This window comes from Puma concolor, chromosome D3 (assembly GCF_028749965.1).
Source record: "Puma concolor isolate L17-30 chromosome D3, mPumCon1.1.hap2, whole genome shotgun sequence".
Taxonomy (NCBI): domain Eukaryota; kingdom Metazoa; phylum Chordata; class Mammalia; order Carnivora; family Felidae; genus Puma; species Puma concolor.
In genome coordinates, this window is record NC_141678.1 from 27,842,715 (window position 1) to 27,870,211 (window position 27,497).

General features: G+C 55.2%; 1 protein-coding gene across 5 annotated transcripts in view; it reads left to right on the top strand.

The window, feature by feature from the left end:
• Positions 1-24,331, top strand: part of TXNRD2 (thioredoxin reductase 2) — a 51,600-nt gene extending 27,269 nt beyond the window's left edge. For 4 of the 5 annotated variants that reach the window (XM_086682244.1, XM_086682243.1, XM_086682246.1 and 1 more), the window contains 10 exons: positions 1,922-1,941; positions 2,732-2,823; positions 5,101-5,275; positions 15,234-15,370; positions 18,553-18,648; positions 18,961-19,053; positions 20,643-20,714; positions 20,892-20,989; positions 22,730-22,938; positions 24,055-24,331. In XM_086682244.1, coding sequence (XP_086538370.1) covers positions 1,922-1,941; positions 2,732-2,823; positions 5,101-5,275; positions 15,234-15,370; positions 18,553-18,648; positions 18,961-19,053; positions 20,643-20,714; positions 20,892-20,989; positions 22,730-22,859 — 913 coding nt within the window. In that variant the 3' untranslated portion in view covers positions 22,860-22,938; positions 24,055-24,331. Of the gene's footprint in view, positions 1-1,921; positions 1,942-2,731; positions 2,824-5,100; positions 5,276-15,233; positions 15,371-18,552; positions 18,649-18,960; positions 19,054-20,642; positions 20,715-20,891; positions 20,990-21,389; positions 21,446-22,729; positions 22,939-24,054 lie in introns of those variants that run through there. The other variant, XM_086682245.1, reaches the window with a different exon arrangement.
• Positions 24,332-27,497: the final 3,166 nt, after the last annotated feature.

Here is a 27,497-nt window from a genome sequence, read left to right on the forward strand (position 1 = left end):
GCAGGGAGCAAAGGGCACTGCATGTTTGGCATTGATGCTTTTACCCAACTTCATTCTTGCATTTAAGGCAGGATGTTCAAAGCAGTTAAATTCTGCTTGTATTTTAAGTAACTTGTAATTTCCTATCTTAAAGAAAGGCTTATACCTTTCACTGCATATATCGAGCACAAAAGAAGTTAGGTTATATAATTTTGAAAATATGGGGCGCCTGGGTGGCGCAGTCGGTTAAGCGTCCGACTTCAGCCAGGTCACGATCTCGCAGTCCGTGAGTTCGAGCCCCGCGTCGGGCTCTGGGCTGATGGCTCAGAGCCTGGAGCCTGTTTCCGATTGTGTGTCTCCCTCTCTCTCTCTGCCCCTCCCCTGTTCATGCTCTGTCTCTCTCTGTCCCAAAAATAAATAAACGTTGAAAAAAAAAAAAAAGAAAATGTACCTATACAGAGACATACGTATTACACATATACGTGGCTATGTACACGCGTGGACACACGTGTACTCCAACATGTCTATTTCTTAAACATTGGCAGGCTCGGATGGGGCTCTGAATGCATCTCCGTGCTTCTGGCCAGCCGCGGGGCCATGTCCCTCTCAACTTTTTCACATACGGAGCTCTGTTCACTCACTTCAAATATGAATCCAGCACAGTTCTATCCCCAGCTCCTGAGAGGAAGCCGTGTGCCGATTGTTCCCCGCAGGGCACCTTCAGCAATATTCCATGGGATACGCTGCTTTTTGAAATGGAATTATATCATTAGTACTTGCTGGGATTAGCGCTGACATTGGGCTTATCCATCCTTACATCACCTCCTCTTGTTCAAAGGCTGAAGGGGTGATCTGACAAGCCCACCCACATGTTACCACCCGGGCTGGGAATATTCATTCTGTGTTAGGTTCTGTGCACATGTGTGGATGTGTGCTTGTGTGCATGTGTGTTCATGCATGCAGAGTGGAGCTGAATAACAGGAGAGGATTTATTCTACTAGGGCAAATATTTTATTTTATTTTTTAATAATTTTTTTAAGCTTATTATGAGAGAGAGACTGAGAGAGTGTGAGCTGGGAGCCAGGGTGGGGGGGGGGGGTGGGGAAGAGAGAGAAAATCCCAAGCAGGCTCTGCAACATCAGTGCAGAGCCCAACATGGGGCTCGAAACCGTGAAACTGCATGATCATGACCTGAGCCAAAATCAAGTATCAGATATTCAACCAACTAAGCCACCTAGATGCTCCTATTAGGGCAAATATTTTAAATGACTCTGCTCAGTCCCTGTGTCCCCCTCTGCCTTCAGGTGCCCTCATCCTTGCTCAGGGGAGCTGGCCCTGGCCTGTGTGTGGTGGCACTGGGCAGGCATGTGTGGACCTTTCCAGCCTGGCCTTCCATGGTCCAAGAATGTTCTGACTATAACTGATGCTTTCCCAGAAGCTTCCCCACTGTCTGGTGTCCTCCCTGTCCTGCAAAGCATCTCCATTTCCATCCTGGCCACAGGAGGTCCAGAGGGACCCCATGGCAGAATTTACATTAGGACAGAAGGAAAACCATTCCACTTCTAATGAGATTTTTCTTACCATGTCCACAGACTCTGTGTTGATCCCACTCCCAGGACCTTGCACAGGATGTGCTGTTTTGTCACTGACCACTCACATCCTTCACCACCAGGCAATTTCCCGATTTAGTGACAGAGTGTTTGTCCTTTATTTCACAGTCGGAGCCTCTGGGAAGTGGGTTTTGTACCTTGGGACAACCTGTTTGAACAGTTAGCTTCAGCTGACTCATCAGCAGTGACACATCAGCTGACCAGGCCCCTTGCACGAAAGCTGAGGGCCCCATCCCCACTGCGGGCGCCCCACTCAGACAGCTGCTCATGTGTCATGGTGGGCCATGTGCGGGACTCACCATTCTTTCTCTGTGTGTCCGTTCCTCTAACAGGTTGGTGGTCGGAGCCAGCTGTATCCTTTGCTGGTGTGCAGCTGACAACCGGCCATGCTCACACTCCCTACGGCCCCTCCCGCACTGCTCTCCCTTACGCCAAAGCCTACACTCTGCCGCCTGGATCCCGGCTCTTATAGGGCCACTCAGGGCAGATGACCTGTACTCAGGGGACAATTTGAGCCTGACCTTTGAGGCTAGGGCTTCCTGGAGACATTTCCTGAGCCACACACTGAGACGGCTGAGCCAGTCGGGGCAGCTGGACACAGCCGTGAGGCAGGTGGTGCTCCCTTGAGAGAAGCCCCAGCCAGGCCTGTTCCTTCAGAGGGAGCAGTAAAACCAGAGAGGGTCAAGAGAGGAGCCATGGGAGGATCTGAGGTCAGGAGAGGGGCTATCTGATGGAAGATGAAAGCTGGGGCTGCTAGCTGGGAATACGGGTCGAAAGCGGCTGTTTCGTGTCTTTCATGTAGGAAACTCTTCCTTGCTGTCACTACTCAGACCCCTTGGAGGGGGAGCCTGTCCCTAAAGGCTGAGATTAAACTCCAGGGAGCCTGCACAAATGCCCCATGGAGGCAGAAGCTGCCAGGGCACTGGGTGCTGGAGGGTGCCCACAGTGCTGTCACTGCACCTCCAGAGGCCCCACCTCACCTTGGGTGTGCATTTGTGGGATGGGGTTATGGGAGGGGGTCTTTGTGGCTCCTTCAGGCTGACTGGGGATTGGTGGGGGAGTGGGTGGCTGGCCATGGCACTGGGGTCTCTCCACTTGGCTCCTGATGTCATGATCCATTAGCATTCCTCAGCCTCTGGCAGATGTGGCCCTAGAGTGTGCTGGCTTCCTCACTGGGCTCGGACTGGACACCACTGTCATGATGAGAAGCATCCCCCTCCGGGGCTTTGACCAGGTATGGCTCTGTGTGCCCCCACTCCCACCTTGTGCTCTCCCCAGGGGACTGCATATCCTCGGCCAGCTGCCCCAGCCCAGACATGTGCAGGTATGGGCTGGGAATGAGGTCTCAGTCTTTAGAAACTGGCCCTTGAGTTGAATAAGGAGATTGTCCCTGAAATATAAAACACCCACCCAAGTGTGGAAAGGAACATGGAACAGGCACATGGAACAGGCACATGGAACATGTTGCAGCCTCCCACTGGACCTAAGGGCACCCCGGGCCAGCCTCACAGACTGCGAGGTTGAGTCACCCCTTCCCATCTCTCCATTAATGAGAGGCGAGTGTTGGCTGAAGCACTGTCCTCTGTCTCCCTTGCCGAGCCCTTCTGGTGTCTAAATGCGGTGCTGCCTCCCCAGGGTCAATACTATGTGGGGAAGCAGTTGCTAGACTGGTGAGGTCCTGGGTGATCACCTCAGGAGATGAAAGCCCCTGGCAGCATTCCCAGTCACCCACCATAGACTAAAAAAATGTAACTCATGAATCAGGATGAGCGTTTGGTGGTTTTCCTGGCCAGTGGTCCACCCCGAGCACTTGGAGCATCCACACAGTCTTTCAGGGCCTACCAGTTTGATGTCCTGTCCACTGTGCAGGGCCAACACCGCACGCAGTCTTCCTGTCAGTCGGCCACTCCTGAGCTGCCAGGCAGGAGCTCAGAGGGCCACCCTGCGGGGTCTAAAGAGTGCAGGTTGTCCTGATCCAGATCTGGGGCATAGACACCCTTGCTAATGGCGAGACGCAGATACCAGCACTGACTACAGATGCATCCGTGTTAGAAGCACATGGTTTGGTGTGTGTGTGTGTGTTTAACTAAAAACTCTTCAAGGGAAAGTCATCCATTAAAACCCAGGTCTGGGGCTGTCACTGCCAAGATGTCATATGTCCTTCCCCCATGTCCCTGAGAAGAAGACAGACCCCCGTCCATCTGCACTCTGGGCTCTCGGGGCTGGCGAGTTCTCACAGAGGGAAGCAGTGAGCCTGCCGTGTCCAGTTTCCAGCCCCACCCCCCCCCCCCAGCAGACACAGAGACCTGTCCCTCTGTCCTGTGCCAGCCACTCTATTTTACTTCACTCAGTGCCTCTGCACTAAGCACCTGCAACAGGGCTGCAGCATCCAGGGAAGGTCTCTGTGTCTTGGGCTATGGGTAGAGTGTGCCGGGCAGCAAACAGGAGCCACAGGAGGCCGCACTGCAGGATGCAGATGCGGACAAGGGGCATGTAGGGATGAGGACCACTCAAAGGACTGGCCTTAGCACTGAGCCTGGGCAGAAGCTGGAGAATGATGAGAAGGGATGCCCTGGGACACAGTGGTGAGGCCAGGTGACCCAGGCCCTGCTCTGCCTCAGAGAAGGATGTGAAGGCCTGGTAGCAGGCCTAGGGCCAGTGGTCTTGCCATGTGGCTCGATTTGACTCAGTAGTTCTCCCTCAGACTGTGACAGAGACTTCAGGCTTGTCAGGCATCCAGAGGGATCAACAGCCTATACTCCTTGTGACTGGTGTGACAATCCTGAACAGGCAGGCCTCTTCATCGTGTGTGTCTCTAAATGAACAGACACCAGAGGATTTAAACAGTGGCTTTTATTTTTCCTAAAAGAAAAAGCTGTGTCTGACTGGAGCTCTGGCCTGCACAAGCCCCCACAGTGGCACCAGGAACCAGGCCCCCATCTGCAGCCAGTCGGTGCAGAGCCTTCTGGGCTGGGAGGAGGGAGCCCTCTCTGCAGACACCCCAGCCAGCCCCATGGCCCCACCATACCTGCTACCTTGTACCTCTTAGTGGGGAGTAGAGGTGCCCACCTAGTGTCCCAGTTCCCCCAATGGTAGAGGAGGTGACAGCATTTGGCAGGGGCAGAGGGGTGGCGAGTCTAGAGCCAAGTGCGATCTGGCTTAGGCAGGCCAGAGCCCCCAGGAGAAGGGGGTGCTTCTCTGTCATTGTTTTTAGTAAAGACTTAGCATCTAGAAAGGAGTCTAAAGGTCAAGTGCATCCTAACCAAAGGGCCTCAGGCCCTTGGATTTGGAACCAGGGAGCATCAGATGCGCTCCCGGCTCAGCCCTCAGTTCCTCAGTTCCTCTGTGTGAGGAGGGGCACTGCACCTTCTCCTTTGGAGGAACCTTTATTGGGCTCTTCTAGGGCCTTTTCAAGCAGGCAGGAGACCAAGTCCTTTCTTCCTACAGTCCTCAGTAGTGGACATTCTCACTGCTACCTGGTCCTCACAGCATGTTTTCTTGTGCTTTGCAGCAAATGTCTTCCTTGGTCACAGCGTACATGGCCTCTCAAGGCACCAGGTTCCTGAAGCACTGTACCCCATCAAGAGTGCAGAAACTTCCAGACGGCCAGCTCCAGGTCACCTGGGAGGACCTCACCTCTGGCAAGGAGAACATGGGCACCTTCAGCACTGTCCTGTGGGCCATAGGTAAGGGTGCACTGAGCCACATGTGCACATACAGAAGTGAGCCGTACATGGAGACCAGCAGCGCCACCTCCCCTTCCTGCTGCCTCCAGGGCTCTCCTCGTTCTGCTGGCTCTCAGGTGGGCCAGTCATTGCAGCCCACCTCTTGGGCCATGATAATAGCCCGTGGGATTGCTTGCATTACCTCCCTGTGGGTTGCTTTGAGCTCCTCAGGAGTAGGGGTCTTACTGGTCTTTGTGGATGTCATACTTTGCAGATTTCCAAAGATGGCATCAGTGATAGGGCAGAGGCCTTGGGCCTTTCTCCGCCTTGCATGGGCTGGCTGCCACCTCACCCACAAGTGGTTATATTCTCATTCTCCTATTCTCTGAGAGGCATGGGTCCAGCTTTTGGTGGGGGTAAAGGCTGAGCAAGCATGGCTGGGCAAAATTAGACCATTGGTGACATGGCCAGACATACTCCTTCCCAGGCTGAATCCTCCTGCATCCCAAAGCCACCCCTGAGGGGCAGGATGGAAAGTGGGGATGCAGCGGGGTTGATACGGGCCCAGGGCCTGGGCCTGGGCTAGTCTGAGGGAGGGACGTGCACTTTGAGGACAGGCACCCTGGCCGGGAGCCAGGCAGGAAGAACAGAGAGCTCAGCCATTGTGCCCACCATGAGCCTGCTTGTGACTGGGGCACAGTGGTGCTGTGAGTGGGCTGTGGTCGCTGAGGGCTGACAGGTTCTCGTTAGTGAGGGCGTGTGGCACTGGGTGCAGTACACCTGCTTGGACATCGTGCCCACCTGATACCTGTCTTCTAGGGTTGGAATCTCGTTTTCCTAAGCCTTCTGTCAACTTGCATGTGAAAAAAACAATTGAGGTCTTCCTTTCTTGAGGTCTTTAGTTCTCAGGGTCTCTCTGCACTGGGCCTGGTCAGCTCTCCCTCTGCTATGAGCTCAGAACCTGAGTAGCTATCTGTCTCATCGTCTGCTTCCATGTCAGTTAATCGAATGTTTGCTGAGGACTCCGAGGGGCTGTCCCATCAGAGTTTGTCAAGACATGGTCGGCCTGGTTCCCACATCCCCTGCAGTGAGCCGCTGGGAGGAACAGGGCTGCACCACACAGCGATGTACATCTGAGAAGCCTCTCTGGTTTTCTGAGTTCTCAGAACACTTGGAATCAGACAATAAGATAAACTCTGGAGGAGTCAGAACCCTTCGCTTGTGTGTGGTCAACACGAGCAGATTTAAGGAGCAAGAAAATGCCTTGTAGTAAATTTAGTGCCTCTTGTCCAAAATTTAGCAAATGGCCACAGGAAATATTCTTGTTCAAATCATAAAACTAAATTTACTTTTACTAAGTAAAACCCACTTAGGTTTATTTTGTTGAACACCGTGAAAGGTTATATAACTATTCAGATCCAGAAGTGTAAATTGATATTTATCTTTTTTTTAAGTTTATTTACTTAGTTTGAGAGAGAGAGAAAGAGAATCCCATGCAGGCTTTGTGCTGTCAGCATGGAGCCTGACGCAGGGCTCAATCTCCTAGAACTGTGAGATCATGACCTGAGCAGATACCAAGAGTTGGGCGCTTAACCAACTGAGCCAGCCAGGCGCCCCTAAATTGACATTTATCTTAAACTCCATTCTAAAAGGTGAGGTGGCAAGTTTTTCCCCTGATAATGCTTTGGGCCTCCCCCCCCCCCCCAAAATATGTCCCTTCTCTCACCTTTGGACAGAGGCAAAGGCCTGTGCCCATATGCCATCAGCAAAGCCCACACTGACGGCAGCAGCTCAGAGGGCAAGGGGCCATGCCCTCAGAAGGCTGCAAGTTCCTCCAAGCTTGGAGGGTCCCTGGTGGGCAACAAGCAGGGCCCCTGGCACGCAAACCTACTCTCCGCCGCCAGGAGTCCATTTTATTTTTTGTGTTTTCAAAAAGAGCATCCCCCAGACAGTCTGCCCAACGTGATTGATGCTGGGGGTGAAAGCTTTTCACAGTCCTTGGCCTTTGACCTTGCTTCCAAAAGCGGCGCTGTGGTGGCGGCGGTTTCTGGCACGCCTTCTGGGGCTGTACGGGCATGTGCTGACTTTGCTGCTCGCTCCCAGGCCAGGTTTTGTAAACAATCAGGAGCCACTTCCCAGTTTAACAACTGGGAATGTTTTCTGCTGGTTTACCCCATAAGCCTTTATCCAAGCATTATTTCTGCTTACAATAAAAGATGATCCAATCCAGGACGTTAAAATAAAACACCCTGGGGGCTGAAGGGCTGGTACCACAAATGGCTCCTGGACCATAGTTCTGCCTCAGCAGCGAGCGCTGTGTGCACACAAGCTGGGTAAAAGCAGGAGAGAAGGATGCCCCTCGTGCCCTGTGGACACACTGAGGGCTGGGACGAGCTTCCGTTGCGTTGAGCTGCCCTTGTGCCTGGTGCCTTGGTCACAGCCGGTGAGGACAGCATCCATAGGGATGGAGAAGTGGGCCCTGCAGTCTACAAGCCAAAGAGGACTCCAAGCCTCTTCCTCGGCCCAGCCTTGATCTCCACGTGGTGGATTAAATACATTAGCAGTTAAAGCAGTTAATTGCTGTGCAGGGGGCCAGCTCATTGTTTGTCTCTGAATCACCCACCCACACCAGGTGTCTCAGATAATAGACTGGGAACTCGCAGCAAGGAGGATTTCCTGTCTGCAGATGTGCCGATTACGGTGCTGAGTGAAGACAGTCAGCCTGCGTTGCGCCGCGGGCTCGAATTCACCCTGTGCAGTTAACCAGTTGTGGCCTGAATCCTCAGCTGTCTGGGGGAGCAGGAGCAGGACAGGGCATCTGAGTGGACACCTGGGTGTGTAAACACCTCTGAGCTGGAGCTCATCCTTAGCTTAGCTTAGACTTTGCTTCAGAGGATGGGCAGAGGGCCTCTGAAGTGAAGCTTAGGAGAACCAGCAGTTAAAGCTGTTGCGTACCCCTCAGCATCTCAGAAGGCTTTCTATCCTTCCCTTGAGGGAAAGGTAGAGACTCTGGCGCATCCTTTCCTGAACGACAGGAGTCCTGCGCGTGATCAGAAAGCCCAGACAGCTGGTGTTCCCACTGTCCGGAGTGCCAGGAAGGGCTGTCCTGGCCCTGCCTCAGGAGCCCAGTTGATCTGTTAGGAATCAGTCATTTCTTCTTCTTCGGACTTTGTCTTAGCAGGAGAGCTGGTGTCGTCCACCTGTGTGTAAAGCCTAAGGATGACTTCTGAGCCTCTAAAATGGCATAAAGGGAGCCAGCAGGCACTGCGGGCCTGGCTTTCCCACTTCTAATCCAACCACCATACTGAGGACCCCACTTCATGTACAGTCCACCTGAACAGAATGTGCACATAGACCACGGCCAGGGAGGTGGTGGCGTCCGTGGAGACAACACTGGGGGCCTGTAGTGTCCAGGGAGTGGAATGCATTTGCCCAGGAGGGGCTGCAGCCTGGGGCTCCCCTCTCTACCCTGGGAACTGCTTGCTCTGGTTTACATGAGGTCATTTGCTTAGTTAGTCATGTTCAACCTCAGCCGATGGCTCTCTCGTGCCACAGATATGCCCCATTCAAGTCCTCTGGGCTATCCACCCCACCCCCACCCCCACCCCTTAGGGCTGAGGGGCAGCACTGGGAGCTGGAGGCAAAACAGAAGCAAGCGCCCCCGCCCCTCTCCCGCAGACTCTAGGAATTCATGGGTGGGAGTGCTCTGAGTCCAGCAAGATGGATGGGACAGTCCAGGCCCCAGTGCCTCCTGAAAGCTGTGAGTGGGGCCCAGGCTCTCCATGGCTGGCACTTGGATGTTGGAGAGGGGCTGGCAGGCTGAACACAGGTGCAACCTTGTTGAGAGAAGCCCAATCCAAGGCCAGCAGGCCTGTTCTTTGGGGGTGACCTGCATCCTGCTGTGGCTGTAGGAAACTGCATGTGGCCATGTTCTTCCCAGTGGGTACTCCGTAGTGGCCTGTCTGTGATGGGCCTAACTACCTGTGATGAGCCCACCCTTCTCTGCTCTCAAGGCCTTAAGGGAAGCATTGCTCTGCTTGTGAGCCTCTGATACTCTAACACCTTTTTATTTTAGTGTAAACGTCAAGTTTAATTAGCAACATGAAGAGAGAACCCAATCTGCTTGTGTATGTGGTTTGTTTTCTTGGAGGAGAAGACAGTCATGGAGCTCTTCCTGGGCCTGAGGCCACAGGCTTCCCCACCACACCATGTGGCCCCAGACAGTGCACCATATGGTCAGTGACTGTCATTTATCTCCGCTCTGGCTCACAGACTGTCCCCCTGCCCTCTGTGTGGGATGCCCTGCACAGCCAGGGGCCAAGAGCTATGCCAGGCTTGTGAGCTGGCTCCTCCGTGCGTCCAGGGTCACCCCAACTTCCACAGCCATCAGACCCAGGCTGGCCTACCTTCATGCTCATGGTCATCCAGCAGAGTCTTTTTACCAAGTCAAATCAATATTTATGGTTAGAACTTGGTGGAAACCAATTTCTTTAAAAAAAGAAAAAAGAAAAGAAAGCCCTGGTGAAAATGTTTCTAAACATAAGTGAACATCGTTTATATGCATTAACGTGCACTATCTAAATCTAAGTGCTACTGGGAACAACCAGCAGGAAGGTTATATTGACATTTGTAATTGTTACAGCAATAGTTACCACCTGCCAGGGAACATGTTCCTTCCTGGGGGTTCCAGTGGACCAGGCTGCAGCTGAACCTGAGCTGGACGCTCCACCAAGTTCTAGGGCTGACTGGTTTAGGGGCCCATGTGAGCTTATGTTATATGCTGTCAGTGCTGCATGCAAGCTTGAAAAGGAAAAACCCACATGTAGGGGGGTTGGTGACAGGTGTCATCAGGATGGCCAGGGGGGAGTGGCAGGTGCTCAGTGGTCATAGTGAGCCACTAGCCTCAAGTCATGATAAGGTCCTCAGGTCGTACAAAGGCTCACTAATTTCATTCAGCAAACATTGAGCCCTGCCTGGGCCCCAGACCAGCAGGATCGATGCTCTGCCCTGCCCTTGGGGTGCTTTAGGTTGTGGCTAGGGTTCTGGGGCTCATGTAAAAAGGGCTATTCCAGAAAATAAAAGGAGCTCTTTGCCATCATTATCCTTTTCCCTAAAATCTCAAAGATGACAAGAGACATAATAAATTTTTAAAAGGTAGGTTTCAAGGGATCTGACTAGAGGTGCCAAAGGTGTGAGTTCCGCATTCTGTGTCTGGTCCAGGGTGCTGCGCAGGCCCAGCCCATGGGGGTGGCTGGCTGTGGGGGCCACGTATGTGCCCCCCAGGAGGGTTGGTTCTCCATGAGCCCGTGTGAAGCCGCTGGTCCCCCATCCTCTTGGCACTGAGCTTCAGGCTGCTTCCTTTACACGCTGGCTGCGCCTGTCTGATCAGAGCCCCTCATTCGCGCTGTCATACTCCTGCTGCCACTTAAATCTTACCTCATTACACGGATTGCCCTTCACTCGTCGGAACGTGTGCTCCAGGCAGGCGTGAAATTGGAGGGAATGCCCGTTTTCCCATAACGGGGTGAAAGACACGCATGAAACCGCATGTGTCCGGTTGTCTGCATCCCTGTGCCCAGCTGAGCAGGTAGTAATGACCAACAGGCGCCGTCTGGGGGGTTTTCGACCTTCAGCCTTCTCTGGCCTTCTCCAGCTGGCTGGGTGAGCATCATGGCCTAGCTGCCTCCCCCGGGCCAGCAGCAGCAGCTGGTGGGACTCCAGTGCAATGAGGGGAGGGCTGGCCTGGTCCAGCTGCACTGAGAGCTCTCAGGCTGAATGCAGCTTCTTCCACCACTTCAGCACCCTGGGGTGCCCTGGATGCTGGGCACAGGGAGGGAGGCACTATCTTACCTTGGTGACACCAGGGCTCACGTGGTACCCTAGAGGGACTCAGGCCAGTGGGCAAAGCTGGGCCTGGTGAAGGAGGCAGCTTCAAGGGCCCATCCACATATTTATTCGCACATTGCCTCTGAGGAGGAAATGAGACCATGTTTGCATCTGGAATCTTAATGCCCTGATTGTGGTAAATATGATGCAGTGGCATTCGTGTATCACATGAGAAGCTCTTACTTACAAGGCAATGAAGTTATGGAGATATGCATAAATGAATGGAAAAAAGGCAAGGAACTGGCAGTTCACAAAAGGAAATACAGCTAGTAAATACGTGGCCAAAAGTACTTAACTTTACTGGTAAATGTACTGGTAATCAAAGAAGCGAAAGTTAAAACAGCAGTGGGAGTGAAGGAGCAAGCCCAAGAAGGAGCCATCTGTCCAGGCACAGCTCCCTGCCCTGCTCCGAGGAGGCCCCACCTGGCTGGTCAGCCTTCCTCTAAGGACCTGTCCCAAGGAACTAAACCAACGTTTGGACAGACCGCCGTCTCCATCCCAGTAGTGTCCAGGGAGCAGAGATGTGGGAGTCAATCCAGGGGAGCCACTCAGCAGTGCTCGGCAAACCCGAGCCAGGTGCCAAAGAGCTGAGGCCCCAGGGAGCAAGGGATCCCATTGGTCATAGAACGCATGGCCTCCTGGGGGCGGGGGGGAAAGCACCATGCATGACACACAGGGTGATACAGATGGGGGGATGCCGTGGGGGCTCCCTTCTCTCCCCAGATCGCCTGAGGAGTGCTACCTTTATTTTTGCATAAGAGGGAAATGGTCAGGGAGGAGACTTTGCATGATGCCTGAGTCTGGCTTCTGGTCATTTAAGTCTGACCTTGACTGGGCATTGTCCATGGGGCCAGTGCTGCCCTGCTTGCATGGCTGGCCACTGGGTCCCTACCCCAGCACCTCTGACTTCCTTGAGGGATCCAGGCCTGAGCTATGTGGGGTCCGCACACCATCTGACTGGGCCCCTACCCCCTTTGGGGAGACATGATGGTTCTGAGCACAAGGGAACAGAACTTCAGAGGGTCATGTGGGATGTCCCTCCCTCCTCCATGACCCTTGTCCACATTGTTTGCTCAGTGAGGCCCACGTCCTGGCTGTGGCCCCATGAGGCTGACAGGGCCTACCACATAGCTCAGGGGCATGGCCCACAGAATGGGGTGCCTGGGTGGAGCTGGGCCCCCTGCCAACCCCAGGTCTCACCCCACACAGGCCCAGTCAGCACAGCTTCCAAAACCCAATGTGCCAACGGCTGCCCTTTTAGGGCCATTTCTGTTTGGTGCAACCACTCTCTTCCTTCACTGTTCATTCCCAGAAGCATCAGTGGAGTGCCTCCCACAAGTTGGGCATATTCCTTCTGTCTACTCCACTCTTGTTACTCCTTTTAAATTTATCTTTATATTCTTGAGATCTTGGATGTGATTAGGCTGGCATCTGGGAGGTGTGTGGTTACCATGGTTACCATAGGGCACAGGAGGAAACATTCCTGACCTCCCATGACCGGCCAGGCAGGAGTGCAGCATGGCTAGCCTTAGAGCAGGGTGGTCTGCAGGCAGCCAGCTTTGCCCTCACATGCTCCAGCCTCAGCCTGGAGCCATCACCTAGAGGTCATGGGCCTGGTGAGCTGCTGTATGCCCTGTTCCCCACAACTGAAGGTCTGGGGAGGAGCCTGAGAGCTGAGCTATGAGTCCCCTACCTGCAGAGCCCCTCAGCCCATCCAGCAGACCCCCACCAGGCCTCCCCACTGGGCCCAACTCCTTCCTCACTGAGGCACAGCACATTCCAGTCCTAGATGCACAAGAGCTCCCAGATGCCAGCTGGATCCCCTACTCGGGAGTCAGGCCTGGGCCCCCATGCTGCCTTATGCAGGACAGGACACTGGCCAGCATGGCATGTTGCACTCTACCTGCTCACCGGTCTCCATTCACATGACTAGTGCCAGTATGGATGCCATCAGGGACCTCTAGGGCCTTGCGTCACGTCGCCTGTGTCTGGTATGCTGGGTAATGGGTGTCAGCCCGCCTAGCACCTGATTCCTGTGGCCAAGCAGAATGAAGAAGCTGGAGCCGGCTCCCCATGAACTTGAGAAGCATGGCTTAGTTGAGTTTGTGTGTTTTGACTTCCCACTCTGGGAGAGCAGCTGGAGACTTAAGGTTTCCCTTTCACAGAACTTGGTCTTCCAGATGTTCAGATTGGCACCACCCACTACCCGACCTCTCGTGTGTCTGAGCCACCACAAGCGGTGGGAATTGTACCTCTGAAACTGTTTATCATTGCCTTCGGGAGACACGCTGAGCCTCAGGGAGCTCCAGGGGGCCGCCGCTGTCCTCCTAGAGCCTGGCGGGAAGAGCTGCATTTGCTACCTCCTGGCTTAGCAAGGCCACCTTGTCTGAGTTAGGGGAGAAAGGGGGCTCTGCTGGCAGCTTGGCTGTGACAAGGCCCAGGGCTGTAAGCATATGAAGGCTGGCAGGGAGGCTGCTGTGCCGCCATCCCCTGCCCCACTGGCCTTTGCACCCAAGACTTGCTCGTTAGGATTAGCCAAAATGACTGCACTTGAGGACAGGGATGATGTGTGGTTTGGGCCCCGCCTTGCTGCCCATCTCCGTGCTCAGCTCTAGAGGTCTCAAAGCTGGGGATGTACGCTGGGCAGTCATCACAGGCACATGAGAAGAGGAGCTGAGGCTTGTAGCATCCAAGGCCTGGCCTCTAGCCCCACTCACTCAGCACCTGTGCTGGCTGCCAGAGGGGGTTGGTGGGACCTGCCCCGAGACCCTGAGCAGAACATAAGTTTGTGCATTCTCGCCGCCTGCTCTGGGGGACATCCTGCTGCCAGACTCTGGGGACAGGAGGCCATAGCCTATTCATGCAAACACAGTCTGGTGGCAGGATGGAAAAGCATAAATCCACCACAAAGCACCATCCTGTCCCTAGTATGAACTTGTGGGAAGAGCACCCTGCGGGAGGGTGGGGAACCCTGGGGTCACAGAGAGTGGAAGGGAGGGTGCCCTACCCCAGGAAGGGCCATATGGGGACACAGGAGGCTTTCAGCTCACTTGGGGCCCACAGACACGCTCCACAAAGACTGAGACACATGTGCACCTCAGCCTCACTGGAAAATGCACGCATATGACAGGAGCCATGGCTTCTGGGAGAGACCTGGGTTGTGTATATTCCATGTCTTCCCCTCAGGGCACAATGCCTTCAGAGGCTGCGTGGCCCTGTCATGTTGTCTCTGCAACCATGGCTAGAGTGACCTTTGTTCATACTGTGCCATGCTATAAGGTGTCCAGGCCTGAAGTAGGCTACCTCCCTGGAGCTTGGCCTCTGCAGTAGGGAAGGGTTGAGATCACCGTACAGGGCTGGGGCATGCATCATTCTTGGGTTGTCGCTGCTTCTAGACTTTTTCTGTGGTCAGAGCCATAGGAACTTGGTATTTAAAAAAAGAAAATGGAATGAGTAAATTCCACATTTAAATTTGACATTATGGGGTTTTAACCACTTTGAATGGCACATCAGATCTGTTTCCAGGTTTATTTATTGTTAGAATATAATCCTCTTAGGACATACAGTGGAAATATGTGTTGCCATAGTCTCTTGAGCAAATTATCTTTGTATATGCTTGGTTATCAACTGCCTATCCAATTAGGCCCATTGGTTTCAAGTTGTTTACAAGTTACAGGGACTTTTCTTCCATTTTTTATTTTTTGTTGTTTGAATATATAAACTGTGTATATGATTAAAAAACCAAAATTGTATCACAGGCTATATTCAGAGAAGTCTTGTCTCCATCTCTGCTTTCTCTACCCTGTTTCCTTCCTTTCTGTTTCTTCTAGTCCTTCTTCATCTTCTCGTTGCTTCTTTGTGCAAATAAAGGTGAGGTATGTGCATATGTGCACTGTGTATGTGCGTGTGTGTGTGTGTGTGTGTGTGTGTGTGTGTGCGTGTGAGGCTCACAGAGGCCAGGAGCCCCTCGACACTATTGTGCTTCATGTTTTACCGATTCCAAATGGGCATTCTGAGAAGTATTCTGAATAAACCAAGGAGTCTCAGTCAGAACTGCTGAAAGTCTCTCAGCCTTGCTCTTTATTTCCTTCAGGTCGAATTCCAGAAACCAGAAGTCTGAATTTGGAGAATGCTGGAATAAACACCAACCCCAACAGTCAGAAGATTCTGGTTGATGCTCAGGAAGCCACCTCTGTCCCCCACATTTATGCCATCGGAGACGTAGCAGAGGTACAGCCTGCACCTGCCACCTGGCCTCACCACCCCATGCCCCCACCCCACTGGGCCTCAGGGGCTATGAGGCTCCCAGAAGCTCTGGACCAAACCCCAGGTGCCATTAGACTCAAGTTCTGGGAAGGATTGGGCATCAGCCTCTGCTTGCTTGAATGCTCCTCCTTTCTGTGGAGAGAGGATAGGAAAGCTTTCAAAACTGAAAGCAGATTCCTGTTGTGAACCTCTGAGGGAGGGGCATCTGTTCACACACAGGGCCTCAACTTCCCTAAAGATGGACTGGTAATACAGAGCCTTGGGGCTGTCCTGGCCCCACAGTACCAGGCTTGACCTCCTCACCTCAGTTTGCCCTCTGAACTGTGGGTGGGTCAGTACCCTCCCCAGTTGGGCTGTCAGATGGGGGCAGGGCACATGGACGCAGCCCCAGCTCACCGCCTGCCTGCTGCTCCCCTTGTGAGTCTCTGGTGGAAGCCCCACCCCTAGCCTGGGAGACATCTTGTCAGCGCCCCTCCCTTCTTCATGGCCTGTGGCTGGTCTGTTGTGGGATCCCCATGTTCCCAAAGCCTCAGGAGTAGTCGACCTGTCCTGCATATGTGCAGCATGTTCTAAGGAAGGTGGCTCAGGCGGGGCCCTGGCCAAGCCTGAGAGTTAGATGCTCCAGGACCCCAGACACCAGCAGACCTCTTGGCAGCCAGACCTGCCAACACCATTGACGTGTTAGTTTCCTGTGGCTGCCATTACAAATCACCACAAACTGGGTGGCTTAGATCAACAAAAATGTATTCTCTCACATTCTGGAGGCCAAAAGTCTGCAATCAAGGTATGGGCAGGGCTCTGCTCTCCCCAAAGCCTGTAGGGGAAGACGAGTCCTCATCCCTTCCATCTTCTGATGGCCCTGGGAAGTCCCAACTTGGAGCTACAGCACTCTGTTCTCCTTCTGCCCATCTTCGTGTGTGTGTGTGTGTGTGTGGTATGTGGTGTGTGTGTGTGTGGGGTGTGTGTGTGTGTGTGTGTGTGTGTGTGTGTGTGTGTGTGTGTGTCATTTCTTTCTTCTTAGGACCCTCTCATTGATTTTGGGTCCACCCTAAGTGACCAATCCTAAATGATCTCAATTCTTAACTTATATTTGCAAAGAGCCTCATTTCCAAACAAGGTCCCATTCTGAGGTTCCAGGCAGACACGCATGTGGGGGATGCTATTAACCCATCATGATGTGTTCTGGCACAGCCACTTTACTGAGTTCTGTGGCCACTGCAAGAACAGACAAAAGTCCTAGCCCTCATAGAAGTGACATTCTGGTTGGGGTCATAGATGACAAGTAAATAAGTGAACCATTTCAGGTAGATGTCAGAAGATGCTTAGTGCAGCAGTCCAGGGACACCTGAGGGAGGAACAGAGCCAGCTAGAGGACCCAGGGGAGCTCAGTGAGGACGCTTGTGCCCATCCGAGAGTGTAGGCACCACCCTGCTCATGCATACCCCAGAACCCACTTTGGGAAATGCTTGGGGATGGGGAAACCAGTATCTACAAGTGGGCCCCTGGGTGGAACATCCCAGAGTTGAGGGGGTATAGGTGGCAGCTATCCCCAGTGCTGCAGGACCATCCCAACTTCAGCCTCTTCCATAACTCACAATGGGCAGGTCTTCTGGAGAGCTTGGCACAGAGACCAGGGCGGGAGGCCATGCAAGGCTGGGCCTTCCCTTTGTTCCTGAAGGACCAGCCTACCCATCTGACATAGTCTTTCATGAAGACACCTGACCCCATATAGACCCCTCCTTCTAAGACAACTTGGCCCCTGGCGTTCCCATGGTACCAGAAGGGTCATCCACTAGCTGTGGCCAGTGCTGACTTGTGAGCCAAGAGGCTGCCACTTGAAGCTGCCTGTGAACCCAGACTCATGAAATGGTTCGTGGGGAGCAGACTACCAGATGGAGGTGGGACCCTGGGTACAGCTTGCTGGAGCATGCGGTCAAGAGCTGCAGCCACTCCTCACAACCAGGTCATCTCTGACCATCTAGTCAGGCTGCTGGGGTGGACGGAAGTGAGTGGCTTCACATGCCCACATGACTGGGCAGCGTTGTTGCTCGTGTGATCTCTGGTGGTTGGGACATGGCATTCTCTGGTGGCACCTTCTGTGTTCATCTTGTGTGCTGCACCCTAAGATAGCACTCATGGTCCTGGGAGAGTGCCTTGTGTATTAGACCGTGCTTTCTGTGCACCCAGGAGCCGAGTGAGATCCATGTGCAACAGGGCTCATGCCGACATAGCAGAAACCATAGTATTTCAGATTGTGTTGCCAGAAATACATAGTGCACACAAAGGCAGTATCTACTGAAATATTAAATCTACTCAGTTGGAAAGGTCATTCTGGGCAGTCAAAAGAGTTAACACCCCAGTGGTCTGGCATCCAGCGGGGAAGAGTCCAACAGGCGGGTGGGGCGGCCATTGTCTAGTGCGATATTGTGTGCTGTGCGCATGGACGTTTCCGCAGTTAGTCAGGCCCGGTGGAATGCACGGGCTGCTTTCACAAGTTTATCTCTGTGGATCTCTATTCATTTCTGGAATGTCAAACAACATCTGCATTTCCTGCTGCTACAGAGGTGATTGGCAGCCGGTCCCAGGCTGACGCGTGCAGGAACATTGGGGGCTGTGCCACCTCCTGCTCCCCAGGCAGGACACACCCTGGGACGGAGGGGCCTCCAGCAGCACGGCATTCTGACTTGGGATCTGTAATGGACTGTGACATGCAAGCCAAGCTGCTTGTCAGGAGCACACGAAATGCTTCCAGGGCCCATTTTAGCCTGAATCTCAGTTAACGTGAATGGTTGAACAGTAGCGGGATCTCCTTTGAGCTTTGTCATGAGGGCAGCTCTCCAAGGCCACCAACATGAAGAAGGAGTTTGGAGAGAAGCTGTGCACGAGTGTGGGCAGCACAGCTGGGTGCATGGGCAGCTTACCTGCTTTTCCAGGGAAGGGGGTCATAACTACAGGTGTATTCTTAGAGCAGAACAGAGGGAAGCAAGCCAGAGAACAAGCCAACCCCCAGGAGCCCTGGGGCCCAGAGGCCTTTGGAGGTTTCTGAAAGGGGCAAGCTTCTCTAGGAAGGCATGGGTGGTGGTGAGGGTACTGCACAGACTCCCTCAGACATGCCAAAGTGACCCCAGGCTCCCTCCTTACATCAGGGGCGGCCCGAGCTGACACCCACGGCTATAATGGCAGGAAAACTCTTGGCCCGGCGCCTGTACGGTCAGTCCTTAGATGTGATGGATTACAGCAACGTGAGTACCCACCGCCCTTTAGCATGCTAAGTCCAGCCTGGAGACGGCCGCAGTTCTTTCCGGGGGCATGGGGTGTGTGTGCACGTACATCTGTGGGAGTGCATGCACATGTGCCTCCACGTGTGCACGCATGTGAGCTTTAGCTCTGAAGGTGTGGCCCAGGAACAAATGAGGGTGTCCACCCGCCTTCTTATGAGCCGCCAGCCAGCACATCTGAGGACCTAGCCTGCACTTGCTGTTCTTGTGTCCCGTGGCAGGCATCTTCAGTTTTGGGTCCCCAAGGGTATAGGTCACTTAAGACCTGCTTTCCAGGTGCCCACCACAGTCTTCACCCCGCTGGAGTATGGCTGCGTGGGGCTGTCAGAGGAGGAGGCCATGGCTCGCCATGGAGAAGAGCATGTGGAGGTAAGGTCCCCGAGGATAGAGGGGGGCCAGGACATCATGCCTGTGTGGCGCTCATGCCCTCATGACGGCCTCTCCCCGACAGAGGCCTGGTGAGCCAGCAACATTGGCCTCCCTGCTTTCCAGGGCCTGAAGTTTGGCAGTGTAGGGCAGGGGGGCCCCGAGTGATGGCTGAGATATGGTATGAAGGGATATGTAGGGCGGATTGCTGGAGGACAGCCCCAGAAACGAAGGCACGTTTGGGTTGTGGTCCCCCTCACAGGGGCATGTGTCTCCCTCCACCTGGAAAGGCTTCTCTTACCCTCTGACCTTTTCCTGCCCTCCAGCTGCTGCTCTCCACCTCCACCCTGCCCCACCTGGCCCTGCCCTCGGGTACCTCCACCTTCCTGCCACCCCTGCCTCGGTTCCTTATCTGAGATTCGTCCAGCGCTCACAGGCCCCCAATAGCCCAGACTTAGGTACTCACCCTAGAGGAAGGCTGCTTCTGGAATCTGTTCAGCTGGCCTGCTGTGGCCTGGGGTGGCCCCAGGAGGTGCCCCAGGTGGCTCAGCAGGATGCAGGAGCCTTTGAAACCTGCCAGGCTGTGCATGCTGAGAGCCTTCCGTGTGGCTTCATCTTGCTACTGCAGCAGCTTGCAGACGGACCAGGAGAAACCAGACCCCGTGTGGCCACCACTGTGGGCCTGGTGTCCTTCGGGAATGAGTCACTGGGTTCCAGGGCCTGCCCCTTGCCCCAGCGCCCCGGTCCCCTCCATCAACGGGCCATGCCTGACAGGCCGGCCTTCCCCCCAGCACTGTATTTGCTATTTTTGTTTGATTCATCACAAGTACATGGGGACATATGTTCATGGCATTCTATAATGTTGTTTTATGTTTCACAATGTTGAATGGCCAAATACCCTTTGTTTGTTTTCTTTTCAATTCTGTCTTAGTTAGAACAATATTCTCTGAAGTTCCATTAATTAATAATGGCTGTGCAGCACATGTGAGCGCCCCGCTCATTTTTTACTCGGCCGCAGCCCCGAACACGCTGTCGAACCCTTCTCGGGTGCTGAAAGCCTTTGTCCGACAGCTCCAGTGTGGCCCGGGGGCCTCCCTACATCTGCCTCCCCCTCTTTGCTCAAGTGAGGGCCCAGCAAGCACCAGAGTGCCCTCAGGAGGCCAGAGAGCCACTGGGTGGGCTGGACATCCCCTTCCAATGTCCGCAGTCACCCCGTCCACTCTGCAACATCCACCTGGTGTGTACTCCTGGGGGCACCGTGTCCTATGTTGAGCCTCGGACTGTGACTTGTCACAGTGGACTGCACTTAGCCAGTCTGGTGCCCACTTTGCTACTGTGATCGGTAGGGGTCTTGGGCCTGGATTGAAGAGGGTCTGTCCTGCAGACAGTGTGGCTCCAGCCACAGTCTACCTTTGTGTGGGAGAGAGAGAGAGGGGTGCTATCCATGGCCAGCTGAGCCATGTCCTTGCCCCAGACCACAACCTGCAGGCCAAGTGGGCAGTTCTGGGTTCCCACCACGTCCACACAGTTCACTGGACCTGTAAAATGCCTATGAGGCTACTGACTCCAGGAATCGTTATCTTGTCACTTAGGTTTATCATGCATATTATAAACCACTGGAGTTCACAGTGGCAGAACGGGATGCATCCCAGTGTTACATAAAGGTAAGTGTCCTCATGGGCCTGGACTGGGGCATGCCAGGAGGTGAGAGGCAGGGAAAGAGCTGGCACCCATGGGTGGAGAAGCTCCATGCAACCACCCGTGCCCCCAAGGCAGGGCCGTGCGTGCAGCCCCGGGGTCCTGTCTCCAGCCGGGCTGGCAGTTGACAGTGTGGCTTTCAGATGGTGTGCCTGCGGAAGCCCCCACAGCTGGTGCTGGGCCTGCACTTCCTCGGCCCCAATGCAGGTGAAGTCACTCAAGGATTTGCTCTGGGGATCAAGTAAGTCTAGAGAAATGTCAGCCGTTGTGCAATGCCCAGACTGGTGTCCCTCCGAATGTTGGTGGCTCTGCAGTTGGGAGTCTGCCATGTTGGTGTTGCTTTTATGTAGCATTGTACGTGTTTTCAGCAGAGCGTCTCCTCAGATGTGGCACGTCGTGTTACATGAGAGGCAGCCGGGCCACCTGGGGAGCAAAGGGAGAGGCCCATGTCCCTGATCACCCAGGGTGGTGGTTGGGGGTTGGTCACAGTTTGGGTCTTTTCTACTCAGAATGAGCAGGGTTGGGGCCCTTCTTCACATGGCAAAGCACCCAGTCGGTAATGAGCGAGGTTGACGAGAGCTGCCCCAGGGCCAGCATGTGTTTTCCAGAGCTGGGCCTTGGACACAAGCTGTGCTTTGTAGGGTCCCAGGTCCCCAGGCTTGCCTGGAGCCTTTGCTGATGGAGTCTGTGGGTGGAGGTGAGTTGTCTGGGGCAGTGGGGTGTGGGGCTGTCAGAGGCAGGAGGGTAGAAAGGTGAAGCGGCAGTGAGGAAACCGGGAAGGGCTTCCTGGGCCACCTGGAGCCCCATATGTGCTTGGGGCTTGTGGCTGTGGCCAGGACCCAGCCTTGGAGCTTGAGGTGGGGGGGCAGGTAGGAAGTAGAAGTAGGAAAGGGCAGGAGCTAGAGCGGCAGGGCCCATACTCAGGAATGCTGATGGGGCTGTGAGGGTTTAGTACAGATGCCCTGGGAGTATTGAAGCCACTGGGTGGGCCAGGCACCTGGTAACAATAATAATTATAGGACAGAGCCAATAGGAAGATCAAGAACATGAATGGGCAAGTCACAGGAAAAGGAAATTAGTAGAAAAAGTAGAAAGTTGCTGTGTCTCATTTGGAATTTTTAATATAATTAAAATACCAAGAAACCATTTTGGCCAGTGAAGGTTTGACACCGTCCAGTCCAGTGGTGATTGTTTTCTAGCATCTGCAAGTGGAGATGCTGAAGGTTTGAGCAAATTGGTGGAGTGTTCATGTTCAGACACCATCAAGAGGAGGGTGTGAACTGGACATTCCCACTGGGAGCCTTCGGTCCACATTTGAAATGCACACACTTGTTCATGTCAGATATTCTAACACGTGCAGAGACAGAAGAGGGTTGTTTGTCTCAGCCTTGTCTGTGGAGAGTGGAAGCGCCCTGTGGGGAGTCCACACTTCCTGTGCCTCCGAGGAGGTGGTCGCTGTGCCTGGGGGGTGGTCGCTGCTGAGGGTGCAGGGGGGCATGTGTGTGAGAAGAGTGCTGACCAGAAGAGCAAGGTGAGCAGGAACGGGCAGGGGGCTGGGCCGGTGCAGGCTACAGTAGTAAGTGGGCTCAGGCTCGCCGGAGCAGGCAGGTCAAGCCTCACCTTGGCAGGGAGAGGGAGCAGGCCCACAGAAGAACCGGCTGGAGCCATGGGCCAAGCTGGGATTGTGCCCGGTGGGCTGGGAGCAGCAGGAGGCCAGGATGGAGTGAGGGAGGGAGGGGGGAGGTAGGAGGTGGGCCTGACGTGGAGCCGCTTGGCATTTGCTGGGAGACACATGGGTGTTGGCAGCCGTTCCTGGCCACTGGCTGGGGAAGACAGGGTGGGGGCCAGGACTGGGGAGCAGGGAGGAGACTGTGACTTCTGAGGCCCTCCCCTGGGTGACATCTTCAGAGGGACGGGATGCTGTGGACATGCCTCCTTGTGCTGACTCATCGCCTGAGTCCCTCCGTCCCCCTGTGTGCAGGTGCGGGGCCTCCTACGAGCAGGTGATGCGGACGGTGGGCATCCACCCCACCTGCGCTGAGGAGGTAGCCAAGCTGCGCATCTCCAAGCGCTCGGGCCTGGACCCTACTGTGACAGGCTGCTGAGGGTAGGCAGCCATCCCTGCCAGGCCAAGGGCACACGGCGTGCCTGCCGCCCCCACAACCAGGCTCTTTTGAGGCTCAGATCCAGGTATGTAGCTCAGGTAGGCTCTGTGTTTAAGGATGGAACAGTAGTGGGGCGGGGGGGGGGGGCGGGGGTAGGGTGCCAAACTGTTCTCTCCGGGTACATGGGAGGCTATGCCCGCCGTGCCGCTTCAGACATGTGAGCCCTGTGCCCAGGCCACAGTGGCTGAAGAAACAGGGCTGGGAAGGAGGCCATTTGAGGGCCTCACCCTCCACAGGGCACCCCCGGACACTGGCCTGGCTGCCACTGCTCCCCAGATGCAGGAAATGTCTTGAGGCTGGGCTCACACCACAGGAGGGGCATTGGGTGTGGAAAGCATCCCCGGCTGAGCTCAGTGGGCTGCCGGGCAGGAAGAACGTGCCTCCCTCCAGCTTTGCTCGGCGCAGAGCAGTGCCGGCTTGTTTCCCTGTTGCCCAGAAGGTGGAGATGCTGCCTTGAGCACGGCAGTCACCGCACATCTGGTTCTGTTAGGGCTTTTCAAAGTCAGGCTGGGAAGGTGGCAGCCGGAAGCCTCGGGGTATGTTCATCCCAGCCCTCTTCTGAGGAGGAAGAAATTAGTGAGACCCTCCCTGACCCCTGCTAAAAGGTTGCATGTGGTCAGCGCCTATTCAGCTGTCGATGTGAGAGCATCCTCGAAGCTTCCACGGCCTGGCCTGGGGTGTCTGCTGTGGCTGTCAGCCCCTCCTGGGGTTCAGCTCCTGAGAGCTGATGCAGACTATAGACTGAATGGGGAACACTCCACAAGATGCCCTCAGGCAGGCCCAAGGGCTGAGTGGCAGCTGAGGGTCCCATGGATTCGGGCGCAGGCCCACAGCCCCCCAGCCAGGGCTGCCCTTGATAGAAACAAAGGGTATCCTGAGGAAACGCCTACCAGAATATCACACCTAACAGAGCTGTTATGTTAAGAGCCTGCCATAAATTTTTATCGTTTCAAAATATTTTTTGACAGTACGGTGTCCCTGTGACGCATCAATCCGGGGAGGGGGGTGTGGGGGTAGGGGTTCTCCCTGGGGCCTGTTTCTCCTCTGTCCCCAGAGGGTCCCTGTGTATGGGCACTGGAGACGTGGCCAGACAAATGCAGGGATGGCCTGACTACCCCTTGCTGACCCCCCATTCTTGCAGGACGTAGAAGGCCGAGCCTGGGCAAGCCTCACCTCTGCCTGGAGAGCCCCTGAGGTAGTCAGCGTGGGTGGCGTCTGGACCGACCCCCTGTGTGCCCTGCAGGGATGGCTCCAAGGGTTGTCAGCCCCTGACCTCACACACCCTCCTGCCTGGGCCAGCCCCGCCAGGCCCCTGATGCCAGAAGATGATGATGTGCACAGAAACCCACCCTGTGGGCTGTCCATGTCCGAGCCCCCCTGGTGTCTCTGGAATGTAAATAAAGAGGGTGTTTCCCTGACATATGCTCCACCTGTGCTGTCCCTGATGCACCCCTCCCCCAGGATGACCCAGGTGGGGGTGGGGCCTGGCTGCCCAGCCTGTCACACGTACACCCCATACCCCCCCACCCCGAACCCCACAGCCACGCCTCAGAAGACCCTGACCCTTTCTCCCAGGCACAGGGAGCTTGGCTGTCCCTCCCAGGGCCCTCTGCTGGGTCTCTGTGCATCTCACAGCAAGGCAGGCCCTTGAGGGGTGGGAAGCCACTGGCTTTGTTCCAGAGCAACCTGCCAGTGGTGTGGCCCAGTGACAGGAGTTGGCAGGGGTGTTGGAGGCTTTCTGTCCCCTGAACGTCAGGCATCTCATTACGTTTCCATTGTGGCCCTCCCAGCCAGCTTGTCTGCTGTGCTCAGGCTAATCCTGCACATTGAGGCTTGATGGGTCTAGGGAGCGCCCTTCGGCACCCGGCCGCACCTGTCAGTCACTGCAGAGAGACAGTGCTGACAGTGACGGGCAGGGCCCTGCATTGTGCTGGGGCTTTAGCGGTGGTTAATCTTGTGTCTTCCTTAAGAAAACATCACTTAGTCTACCCGCCCGGGAGCCCTGGATGGGACCCTGCTTGTCAGCGAACAAAGGAATGTCTTTGCACCTAATGGGCCTACGGGAGCCTCAGACACTCGCCTGCTTGGTGTGAAGCGTGTGCAGGAGCTCTCAGACGCCCAATTAAGATGCCGAGTGCAGGGCTGGGCCAGCGCACTCTTGACAAGTGCGGCAAGAGATCAGCCGTGTCCCATTTAACGCACGGTTGGCGGCGCGCCCCTGCCTTGGAAGGTGCAGGGAAAGCTCCCATGTGCACTGGGGGTGAGGCGTTCCCCTGCCTTGGAGGCAAAGGGTGAAGTCTGCAGAGGGAGGTCAGCTAACGTAGCTGAGCTGCTGGGGGTGTCAGGAGGGCCCCCTTGGAGTAGGGCTGGGCCCCTGCCATGGGGCAAACAAGGAACTTGAAGTGGCTTCGTTGTTTTTCATGATGGTAGAAATGATGTAGCCTGTGTGGGAGCCATCAGCACACACCAGGCAGTCTCTGGGGCGAGGACTTTCCACCTCCCTGCTCATGCCACCAGTCAGCCAGAGCGCCAGCCCCGTGTCCTTGACCTCACAGTCCCCCACCACCAGCGGTTTTCTCCAGGCACCCTTTGCCCTAGAACAGACCTTGCTCCAGCACACTTGCTGTGTCTGTAACAGCCACTGTCTCCACACTGTGTCCGGCCAGTTCACCCAGCTTGTGTCTTCCTCTAGGAAGGAAAGAAGCATCTGCGGTGCTGCGCCCTGCCAGCCTCATTGTCTAGTCATGCGGGGACTCAGGACACCTCTTGAGGGGTGCGTCCTATGTGGCCTTGAGGCTCCACAGCCCCTGTCCAGGAGGCCTCAGGCCCACTGGCTCCCCCTGTATGGGGACTCACACCTTCCTGGCAAACTGTGGGCAAAGGCCTGGCCCAATTCACAAAGCCAATGGGCATTCCATGCAAAAGTCTGCCACAAAAGGCCCAGCCCTGACAACTGCCATCACCTGGGCCACCTTCCGGGCCATATGCTGCTTCAGTATATGCCTGCCTGGCCGTGGGGTTCAGCACCCTGAATGTCCCACATGCTCCTACTGCCCTGGTGGGCCCTAGGGATGACAGCTCAAGGTCCCCTGCCCAGCACTCAGGCAGGTCACATACTTGGGTCTCAAGTCTGAGCAAGAGCATGGGGAGCAGGACAGATGTGTTGGGCCACAGTGGTTTCTGTTCTGCGTGTCCCAGGGACCACCTGGCTCCAGACTCACTGTGTAACCCAAGGCCCCCTCCCTGGGCCCAGCCGTGCCCTGCTCCCCTCCTCCCAAGGAGCCAGAGCAGCACTGGCCAGGTGCTATCCACTTGGCTCCAGGGCTGCCTTCCCTCCATCTTTGCATGTTTTTATGGTGCAATGAAAATATAATTTTAATTTCTCAGATTGTTTGGTGTAACCTGTAATTATCCCCGGTGCTGTCCTGCACACTTCTGTCTATGGCTCCAGATTTCACAATGATGTAGGGGTTGTGGTGGTGGGGTGGGGGGGGATCGCTGTTGCTCAGAGGCCAAGCTATACCTTCCCTGCCTCACCCTCTGCCGTGAAGGGGGGCAGGTCACCCTCTGGTCACCTACTACCCCCCTCCTTCCCCTAGCCCCATGAGGTACTGTCCACAATGGTCCTGAGGGCCCCAGGAAGGTGGGTACACAGAGAAGGGATGACAAGTTATTATCAAGGACCTAAAGGACTCAGCAAGGGAGGGGCAGGCTGGGTCTGAGGCGGATATCTGGAGCTGATGGAGTGGGCATCAGCCCACAGAAGGTAGCCCAGATGCTCAGCCTGCAGGCCCTCTAAACCCTCCACAGTTGGTGATGACCCCCAATATTCCACAGCCCTGCTGGGACTCCCTGCCTTGCTGGGTAGCTAGTGGGAGATGCTGTCCCTACACATGCCTCAGCCATGTTTTCACATGACTGGGGAGGCCTGGCTGAGGAAGTGACCAGGGGCCAGGGGCCCTCACTGGTGGAGTTGCCCCATGAGAAACAGCTTGGCGTCGGCTGGCACCTGCAGCTCAGTGTCTGTGCCAGTGGCCTCGGGTTCAGGCTTGCCCCTGAGGTCCCTGGGGTCCCTCACTTGGCTCAGGCAGCAGCTCAAAGGTGTGACCAGTGCTCTGGGCCCTGGCCCACTCCCCAGCCTGAAGCAGGCCCTGGGGGCAGGACTGAGACCCTCGCCCCTGGCTCATACTGAGCTGTGAGGACCTGCCGCTGAGCAGGCAGTCCAGAACCCTGCAAAAAAGGATGCCCAAGTCAAGGGCCAGTATGCTCATCACAAGCTGTGTCATCTCCAGAGACTTGGGCCACCAGGCCATGTCATTGAGCCCTCCAGACCCTATTCAGGGTGCCTGGCCCATTCTGGTCAGGGGGCTCATTGCCCCACACTCATATCACTCACGGGAAGCACCCATGTAGGCATCTAGTTCTTATAAGTACATTACAAGAGGTTCCTCTATGCTGGACTAATAATCGGGGTCCAGGCCAGGGTGGGGGCCGGGCTGCTAGGGGCCATTTCTATCTGCCCAAGCTGGCCCACTCAGATGCAGCCAAGCATCCCAGGCCCCAGACTTTTCCCACTCATCTCTG